Below are 11,157 nucleotides of genomic sequence, written 5' to 3' on the forward strand. Positions count from 1 at the left end.
AGTTGGACATTATTGTCTCAGTTTGCCATTGAAGAAACTAAGGCAAAGGGAGATTAAGTAACTGTCCTGGTTCACAGCTAATCAGGGGCAGAGCTGTGACTCAAATCCAGACATGATATCAAAACTCACATGCTTGGCCACATCCACCAAGAGGTGGTACGGGCAAAACATTCAAAGAGGGATGGAATGAATGCACATCAGCTGTCATTGCTCATCTTTTGTTTTTCCAGGTCTCTTTGCAAGGAAGTAGACCAACGGCTGCAACCAACTGCAATCCTATCACACCTTCATGATGTTTCTCTTGGCTAGAAATGCATTAACGAGTCTCAGGACTCTGGGCATTCAGCAAATCAGGGCAAGACAGAGCCACAGAAAACACTCCCCAGATTTTCATGACAAATATGGTAATGCTGTACTAGCCAGTGGAACCACCTTCTGTGTTGTTGCATGGATATTTGTAACCACACAGACTGGAATAAAATGGAACCTGTCCCCTGTTGGCAGAGTCACCCCAAAAACGTGGAATGATGAGTAACCATCACAGTTGCTGTAATACAGAATTGTTTCAACACCAACTTATCATTTGAGCCCTCTGCTGCTCGACTAAATATAGCATGATTGGAAAATTAAAATTCATTTCAAACCTTTAAAAAGTCTTTGGAAGTAGTCATTTCAGTGGCTGGTAGCAAGGCTGTAAGAGTGGGTATAGATTACAGAGGATATGAATAGTAGCTATTTGTAAGGGGAATTGATAATGCATGCATTCTTCTGGCTTAATGATGCACACTAGCTATCCTTCAGTAGGTACACACACACATGTACCTTGTGAATTAATTTGTCTGGCAAATCCTATGGAATCCTCCTTAAAACATATTTCTGATCTGACCATTTTATCACATCCTTTATCTTTCTGTCATTGGTCTGAACCACCATACTCTCACTGGGATTATCATGAAAACATTGTAGCTGGTCTCCCTGCTTCTATACCCCCAAGCCTGCCACCTCTACCTCACATACACACACAATCTTTTGTAAGCCCAGTAGCCAGAATGATCATTTTAAAACATTAGCCTACTGATATCACTCCTCCTTTCAAAACCTAGTGACTCCTCTTTCACTTCAGACTTAAAGCTAACATCCATCAGAGGTACACAAGTCCCTGAAAATGCTGTACTGCTCATTTTCACTCCTGCATCAAGACTTTTCCATTTGCTCTTCAGTCTGTTTGGAAAGCACTTTCTGCAGATCCTGTATGACACTCCATCGTACTTTTCAGGGTTGTGTTCACATGTTATCTTTTCAGAGAAGGCCTTTGACTACCCTTTTTAAAATTGCAATCCCTATTTAGACTGGGCTTTGTCTATACTTCCTTGCTTTATTTTTCTACATAGCAATTATCATCATCTGACATAAGATATATTGTTTATTATCTGTGTGCAGTACTCCATAAAAGCACACCATGTTTCTCTGAATAAGACCTAACCGGAAAATAAGCCCTAGCATGATTTTTCAGGATGACATCCCCCTGAACATAATCCCTAATGTGTCGTTTGGAGCAAAAATTAATATAAGACCCAGTCTTATTTTCGGGGAAACACGGTAGTTGGAGATTGTTTCTTTCATGACTTTGTCTCTGCAACAGAGCCTGATAGATTAGGCATTCTGTAATTATTGGTTGAATTAATGAATTAATGGGTGACTTTAAATAATTCAGAGTTCCTGTTAGTGTGAAAATGATGAATTTGTTTACCACTGTGGATTTGCAATGATTATAGGAGATCATATTATTTATCTTTTACTATTTTACAAATTACCCCAAACTCTGTGGGTTAAAACAATAAGCATTATCTCACAGTTTCTGTGGGTCAACAATCTGCGGATGACTTAGCTGATGCCTCTGGATCAGCAGCTCACACTTCTGCAATCACAGTGTCACACAGGCCTGTGATCATCTCAGGGCACGACTGGGTGAGGATCTATATCCAGACTCTCTGATATGGCTGTCAGTTTTCCTCAGGACCTTGCTGGATGTTAGCTGGAGATATCAGTGCCTTGTTCTGTGGGTTTCTCCACAGGGCAGTTCACAATGTAACAGCTGGTATCCCTCAGAGTAAAAGAGGGTACCCAAGAAAGAAACCACAGCCTTTTTATAACCTGTTCTTGCAAATGACATTCAATCCCCTCCACCATATATATATACACACATATATATATATACATATATACATATATGTGTGTGTGTGCGTGTGTGTGTGTTTGTTTTTCCTCTGGAAGTGATTCACTAAGCCAGCACCATACGAAAGGGCATGATTCCCTGAAGGCAGGGACCATTGGGGGTAATCTTACAGGCTACCTACCACAGTTGGCAATGGAGACCACCTCTTTCTCCTAAATGACTAATTTCAAGATAAGTGTCTTATTCCTCAATCTCAAATATATATTAATATCATTATTCTCTAGATAAAGGACATTGCATTTTTCTACCGATTTTTACTATATAATAATTTCTCTAGGATCCTTCCTTGGTTTAGAATGTGTAAGTCTTAGGGAATGCCCATTTTCCATTTTCAGGTTTTTCGGTATTGCTAAATTATTCCCCATAGTGGTTAAATAGTTTACATTATCACAAGCAATGCATACAACTTCCTCTTGTTCTACATCCAAGTTCCTCCTTAGAGTTTTCATTCTTTGTTACTTTGATGAGTGTGCAATAGTAGCTCATGTTTTAACCTGTAATTCCCTGATTACTGATGAGGTTGATCATCCTGTGCTAGCTTTTTTTTTTTTTTCTTTTGTGTAACTTTTCTGTTTTTTTTCTTTTGCCAATTTTCTATTCAGTTGTTTGTCTGACTTATTTATAGAAGCTTTTTATGCATTCTTATACTAATTGTATTATTCAGGGTTTAATCAGAGAAGCAGAACCACTCTGAGCAGTATAGAATATAGGATTAATTATGGGAAGTAGAACTAATGCCTAGCTAAGTTGACACTTAGAAGCCACAGTAATCTACCCCTTGTCAACTTGACATCAGTGCACATATTTTTCTAGTCATACCTATATTTCAAAAAGAGACAATAGCAAATATATGCTTCCACCTAACTTGATGCATATTTTTCTCATAAAACGAACTCAGTAATCCTACCCTCCAAAAAAGGACACAAAGTCCCTTTGCTCAGGGAAGGATGGCACTCTCAACTTCTAGTTTAAAGGAACCATTGCTGGGATCCCCAGAATAAGCCTAATACTGCTAGATCAGCAAAGCCCAAAGTCATGGGAACCGGAAACAGATATTTCTCTCATGGATCACGAGGGCTAATTGTGGAGATCCACTCCCACATCTACATATTGATTCCCAGTCCTAAACCCTGGCTCGGGGTAAAATGACACCATGTAGTTGTTAGTTATTTAGAGCGTATTCAACATCCTGAAGACACTGTCTCAGCCTTGCAAGGTGGTGTTATCCAGCTGTTGCTGTAACTAACATTTCAAAAGGTCATTACACCGTCTCATCAGTGATGGAACACATGTTAAGATGAGTGCCTCCCATCACCATGAGCCCATAACTGTACTTCATTAGCTGTCAAATAACTTGGTCAGAATCAGTGCTCTTTTGTGTTCCATGGTGCTAAATAAAGCATTTTGCAAGTTTGTGGATGAAAGTACTCACAGAAAAGTCACTGGGAGAAAAGATAAATCTACACTGTTAGTAACTGTGAATTCAAGTGAAAACAAAATGCCACCCTTTCCGTGATGGAAATGGTCCAGTGAAATCAACCTGGCACTGATGGCTGCCTGATTCCATCCTCTTCCCTAAGGAAGGGTGCCAAATGGAGGTGCAGTGTTGATCTGTCCATTTGGTAGGTTGGGTGGGCACTCAGTAGTGGCTACAGACACACTGGCCTTTATGAGTACAAGTCCACCTTGCTGAGCCCACACATAGCCTGCATCCCTCATGTCATGACCATTTTTGTCTTTGTGCCATTGTGAAAGCTCAGAGTGGCAAAGAGAATGATAACCATAAGGATGGGTCGTCTTATCTAGCTGATAATTAGATACTCCTCTGCTGAGTATCCTTTTTGTATTTAAATAGTACATGAATATCTTTCCATTCTGTGCTCATTTAGAGGAGTCTATTTTTCCAGACTTCTTGTCACCAATTTTCCAATAGCATTCCTTCTAATTCCTTGATCAGCCTACCGACCATTTAGCTGGTATTTGTGTTGCAGTGTAGAATTATACCTCTGGACATTTCTCCTTCCAAGCAAATGAACGACTGCATACATTATTTAATATACTGCCCATTAGGCAGATATCACTTTTTCTTTAGGGCCAACCTGGAATTAAACTGTATTGCTAAATCCTTAGTCTACTTTCAGGCATAGCCAGCGTGTTTTGCAGAACCACATCCGAATTCTTTCTTCCTCAGTTACCGGGTAATAGGAAACACCCCATGGGGCCATAGGTCTAGCATGGCCCCTCTTTAAACCATAGTTTTGAAATGACACAAACTTATTCAAACACACAACTTATAAACAGTGGAGCCAGTAGTCAAGCTTTAGAATCTGTTGCTTTACTTCCAAGCTATACTATTAGTCTTTCTTCAGATATACTGGTTGGAAGTTCTGGCGAAGGATTCAAGCTGAAGTTAGAGAAGATAGGGAGCCATCAGAGACTGTTGTGAAAACTATAGGAGTGAAAAACATCAAGAGAGTATCAATGAGGAGGGATAGGCAATGCATGTGGTATGTAATGAGTATTCAAAAATAGCAATTACTTTCTTCCTTTACCCTGAATATTTTCTGATTTGAAATGAGGATTGAAGCCTATCTCTTTAGGTTTATGATTATACATATAAGTGTGTGTGTGTGTGTGTGTGTGTGTGTGTGTGTGTGTAGAGAGAGAGAGAGAGAGAGAGAGAGAGAGAATACATAAGTGTTTATATATACATCTATGTGGGTAAAGACAGAAATATACACATATGTATCTATATAAATACAGATATACACATGCACAAACAATGTATTTTAAGAGCACAATGATTTTAAGGAATGTATATATACATATGTATGCTTAAAATTACCATGATATTAAAATTTGTTGCCACTAGTTTCTTACAATAAAAGTTAGATATTGAATCTTTTACCATTTCTAACCTTTCTCACTGGCTGTTATATTCTTATCATATGTAAAACATCAGCTGCAGGCTATTTTGTTGTTCTCCATGTGTCTTTAAACTAATGCTAAATAAAGCACTTTGAATACATTTTCAAATTATCAGCATAACATAATTCTTAGATTATCTCACACAATTCTTAGGAAATTATTATATATTATTATTATGGGGAAAATATGATTTGACAGTTATTGCATAGATGGAGTTGTTTATATGTATCTACTGTAACAGTTGGTAAAGGATTGAATGCTTTCCTCGTGAAATTTAGAGTAGTTCTGTATAGTCTGTAAGCTGGTCATATATTCTATTGAATAGATGTATATCCATGATTATCCATGAGTTTGGTCATGGAAGTCACTTAAATATAAAACTAGAAATAGAATCCACATCTCTTGGTTTTTGGTCTACTGCTCCATTGAGAATTTTACCTGCTTTTAAAGAAAAAAACAAACCTGATGTTATCCCAAGTGATGATGGTAAGTTGATAAATAAATGGTGTGGCTGCATGCCAACTATTGGGAGGAATAGTAAGTAAAAGAGTCAGGCTGGAGAATAGGGCCAAAAGGGTGGTGTGTGTGTGATCAGTCTGATTTATGCAGCCACTTCAATCGGATTTGAATATGAGACCTAATATTTACTAGTTTTTGCTTAACCTTATAAATAAGTTAACAGCAATGACAAGAAGTATCCAAAATCTGTATAATTTCTGGTCTCAGGTATAAATAATGAATAAAGAGATATCTCTGCGTCAGAGTTTTTACTCACGTCCTTAACTGATTTAGCAGATGCACTGTGTGACATCTTTAAAGATGTGATGTAAGGCAAATAAAGTGGAGACTGCAAGCCAGTTATTAGTAACCATTGTTAAAACAGATTCTAACAATGAATCTATCCTCTTTAAGAGACGTTTCTGCTAATTTTGGAAATTAAGTATCATGATAGTTCTTCATTTGTTACAAGTATAGAAAAGTGCATAGATGTACAATATCATAAAATCTTTCATGTTTTTCAGTAACAGCAATTGCTTTCCTGAGGAGATGACATTAATTTGAGCGGTATCTCTTATTTTCCAATAACCTTTTACATTACAAAAAAATCTGCAACTTCATTTTCTCCCCCTATCTGGAAACCATAGAAACCAGTGTGAAATTATAGCTAAGAAGTTCGTCACTGGGCTATCTCAAGCTGATCTCCATGGAAACATTTCACATTTTCTTGAAATGAAAGATCTTCCAATCAGATGCACAACCATAACTGATGGGTGTCTGACAAATATAACAACAATAGCAAAGAAGTATATGGATGTTTTATTAGATAATGCATGCAGGAGAGTTTTAAAACTACTTCATAATTGAGAACATTTAAATGGTAAGTATGATGCCAACTATAGAAATAAAAATGCAGTTTTGAAAACAGACTTGCTCTGCCCCTTTTAGCTACCTGGCTCACCTCTCCCATTTTCTGATTACAAAGTTGAGGGAAACCATACCTAATTTACAGAATTTGCAGGTTAAATCAGTTAAGTGTTTAATAAGAAATTATACGTTTTTATCTGGTAAAATGAATAAAAGAGTGATGGAAATTCGATGAGGATAAGGATGGTGTCAGCCCTTCAATTAATCATTAAGGGATATAGTACTATTCAAAGTGATCAAAACTAAATATGAATGCTGCAATCTCTAATATTAATCAACAACTTCTACTATGATTTAACTTGGATAATACAAAGGCTAACCCTAGTTTAAAATGAAAAATCTCCAAAAACTCATTTTTAAAGTTGTTGCTTGGAGATTGGGTTACATGAGTGGGCTGGGGGAGGGAGTCCATCATATTATGAGTGGGCTCTAAAATAAACTCGTAAGGTAAAAATCACATTTTCAGAATTAAGTTACACATACAACTCAATATTCACTTGATGTAGTTTTCGTTACATATAGAATGTATACAGTAATATACATTTACCAAGACATATGCATAACAAATATAATTGTACAATAGACCCACACAGAGTGTAAGGACGTGCTCTTATGTGAGAGCAAAATGAAGCAGAAACCACTCAGGAGCAGATAGACTTACTAAGCAGAGCAATAGGTCAAATGTTCTGTCCTGTATACATTCTTTTATGTCATTTTTGGTCCCTGTCATTCTGTATCTATGTCCCAGCCTCTTAGTTTCTCCCCCACAACTATCTGCTTGCCTTTCTTCTATTTCTGTCTCTCTCTTTGTTTCTAAGCCTATATAGCTGAATCTGATTAAGTTAAATACATATGTGATGTGACTCCACTACTGGTATATATTACCATGGAAACAATATTAACATTAGGCAGCTTTTAAACTTTTTCATCTGCAACACATGTTGAATGATGGACCTATGATGAATTTCTATGAATGTATTCAGAATTTGACTTTTTCAAAAAATAGAAAAATAAAGCAATAGGAATATGTATATTTTGTGGGTTAAGTCATAGATATTCATAGAAGTATTTTAAGTATACATAATTACATCGATTATAAAATTTCTCAAACTTTTTAAGGAAACAATGACTCATAATCCATATGATAATTTATATTTACCTCAAATGTTTTAAACAACTATATTTAAAAAAATTGTTTACCTCAGATTATGATATGTCACGATTTCAAGTGCATTATATTTGGCCACACACCTTTTTTCTCAATGAAACATTTAAATGCTAATATGTATGAAGGGCATATATTAGGGAAAACTTTAAGGTCACTCAAATTTCCTTATTTTCTTTATATACCTTCCTCCCCTACCTACTAAAATATTTGTGAAATTGAGTTTTTAACTGTTACTACTATAATGATAGAGTACTCAACACATTGTATTACTACTATATCACCTGATGTTATGAGAATGGTGGTTAGGATCATACACCACCTTGACAAAGTTTATTTATCTTATACATTTTCTAAATTGCGGTACCAGGAAAAAATTTGCAGTTCTAGTAACTCTATGAAGTACTCCCTAAGAATGCAGAATAAACAGTAGAAGCTGTTCTCCCAGGTCTAGTAGAAGCTGGAATAAAAGACCTGACAATTCAGTTCCCGAACTTTGTTACAATGATGTTGCTAAACTCTTTTGATGTCAGAGGGATTATTCATGATGAATTTGTACCGACCAGACAAACAGTTAACCAAGTTTTCTATTTGGAAGTGATGAAAAGGCTGTGTGAAAAAGTTGGACGACGTGAACTTTTTGCCAACTCATGGTTCATGCATTATGACAATGCACCAGCTCACACGGCACTGTCTGTGAGGGAGTTTTTAGCCAGGAGACAAATAACTGTATTGGAACACTCTCCTTATTCACCTGCTCTGGCCTCCAATGACTTCTTTACCCGAAGATAAAAGAAATATTGAAAGGAAGACATTTTGATGACATTCAGGACATCAAGGGTAATATGACAAGTTCTGATGGCCATTCCAGAAAAAGAGTTCCAAAATTGCTTTGAATGGTGGACTAGGTGCTGGCATCAGTGCACAGCTTCCCCAGGAGGGGACTTCGAAGGTGAGAGTAGTGATATTCAGCAATGAGGTGTAGCACTTTTTCTAGGATGAGTTCGCAAACTTAATTGTCATACCTCATAAGATTTCTGACTTCACACTCATAAAAAGTTACTTGTAAATTAATTGCTTGTAAGAAAATACCCACTTCACATATGTGAGTGAAAATCCAATTTTAACGTATTTCCAGAGTATCATATCTGAAATACAAATAAATTTGAACTGTTCTTATTTTCCTGATGCAACAACACAGAATGGTTTGATGAGTATGATAATCATCCTGTAAATTTTTTTGTAATTTTACTTTATCTTGATGGAACAAACTACACTGAAGTTTGGCTAATGAAAGAATATAACTAACAAGAAAAAAATTGAGTTTTATTTAGGTTCTAAATGTTATGCAACTTCAAAGTGGTCAAGTCTTGAGCTATTACCTAAGAAAGGAAATTTAGGATGGTTGCTTCTGTAAAATGAAACAAAAATGCTATTAATAACACTTAAAAGGAAGTTTTAAGGACAATTATATTCCTTACAACTACTTATTCTGATATCATGTAGGATTTAATCTTCCCTGAGATAATTTATAACAAAACTTTTCCAAGAAAATATTGTAAAGTTATTTTCTTTGGAGCTTGGCAAGTTAATATAAAACTTATTTAGCAGAGTAAATAATAATCAGGACACACGAAAATTCCAGAAGTAGTTGCTGACTCTCTAAGTTTTCAAAATATTTTCTAGTCTTTATATCTAAAGCACGATGCTGTTGTGGAAGGAAGACCAAAAAATAGAATATGGAATCCATGAATAGATTGTTTGTGATAAAGGCAGAGTTCAAATAGTGGAGAAAAGATGAACTTTTAATAAGTAGTTTTGGGTTAACTAGCAACTAGTTAACCATAGGGAAATAGATAAAATTGTATCCACTTATGACACAGTAGACAGGATAAATTCTAATTAGTTTAGAGCTTTAAATACAAAAACTGAAATTATAAACCAATAAGAAAACATGGGGAATGTATAACATTAAATCAAGAAAATTGTCCTAATTATGAATCAAAATCCAGATGCAATAAAAAAAATGATAAATTTAACTATGTTAAGAAATGATTTTTTGCATTGCAAAAATCCAATAAGCAAAGTAAAAAAAACACGATGACTAATAGAAAAAGTTTTTGAAAATTATGTCAGTTTAAAGAGTTATTACCACTAATATAGAAAAGCTGTCTGAAGGGAGAGAGGTAAAAGACCAGTGGGTAAAAGAGATATGAAAGGATAATTCACAGAAAAAGAAACAAATAGCTCATATACATATGAAAATATTCACAATTCTCTGTAATAAGAGAAATGTGCTAATTAAAGCTAAACTGAGATACTGTTTCTCACCAATCACATTGGCAAAAATCCCAAACTTTGACAATATGCTGATGAAGTTGAGGGAAAACAGGCACTCTCAAGCATTGCTGTTGGGAATGCAAAGTGGTCAATCTCCCTGGAGGAGAATTTGGCAATATTCTGCATTTATCCTTTGACCCAGCAATCTCATTTCTGGGAATCTGCCTCAAAGGGCCCTGGCAAATACATGAAAAGATATATGCAGAATGCTATTCATGGCAACACTTTTTGTAATAGCAAAATATTGTAAATAGCCAGTTATTAAACTCTTGTTGCTCAGCTTCAAAAACCACCCATGTGTTATTGACTAGATTTGCAGCCTGGGCCTCTACTGAGGACATTTCTATTTGCGTGCTGGCTTCTGTTAGTCTCTGCCTGCAGGGGGCACTGTCCCGACATTGGCCCTCTGAAGGGGAAATAAAGGATGTTAGCGTTTCTGTTTGCCTCTAGTTCCATTGAGTGTCGCAACAGCAACACTTGTTCATTCCAATGAGAATTTGTTCCCTACTGATTTAAATACTGGCTTTATCGTGTCCTAAATACTTTTGTCTGGAGCTTATCATATTAATTATATGATTCATTTGTAAGAACAAACAATATCTAGGAAAACGTGAACTTTTTAATAAGTAACGTTGGACTATTTGATCATAGGAAAAATAGATAAAACTGATTCCATTCTGGCACTCTTCACAGAATTGATTCCAAGTGGTTCTGATGTTTACATATTTTAAAAATGAAATAGAAGTAGAAGAAAATGGGAACACTAAGTATCACACAAGTGGTAGCTACAGGAAACAACCACCTATGGCAAGAGAAACAAAGGGGGGAAGTTTCAGTTATTAAAACTCAGAAGCATAAAAATGGGCCACTAGAACTGGTACTCAGACCTCTGAAGGGGCACTGCATGGCTGCTGCTGGCACCTTTGAGTTTGGAGTCCTGCAGAGCTGGCATCCAGACCTCCAAGGAGGGGCAACCATCAAGCTTGTGCTGGTGAGTGTCTGTTATAGCAAAAGTATCTGTCTGTGAGAATAAGGAAAAAACTCTAATGTGGAATCAACTGCT

At 36.2% G+C, this 11,157-nt stretch overlaps 1 protein-coding gene across 1 annotated transcript; it reads left to right on the top strand.

Annotated features, from left to right (window-relative positions):
- Positions 1–240: 240 nt before the first annotated feature.
- Positions 241–535, top strand: COX7B2 (cytochrome c oxidase subunit 7B2; the record flags this gene model as incomplete). Its single annotated transcript, XM_081053186.1, has 1 exon — positions 241–535. The coding sequence occupies exon 1, from the start codon at positions 290–292 to the stop codon at positions 533–535; it is 246 nt and encodes an 81-aa protein (XP_080909312.1). The 5' UTR covers positions 241–289.
- Positions 536–11,157: the final 10,622 nt, after the last annotated feature.

The sequence above is a fragment of the Rhinolophus hipposideros genome (assembly GCF_964194185.1).
Source record: "Rhinolophus hipposideros genome assembly, chromosome: 1".
NCBI lineage: Eukaryota > Metazoa > Chordata > Mammalia > Chiroptera > Rhinolophidae > Rhinolophus > Rhinolophus hipposideros.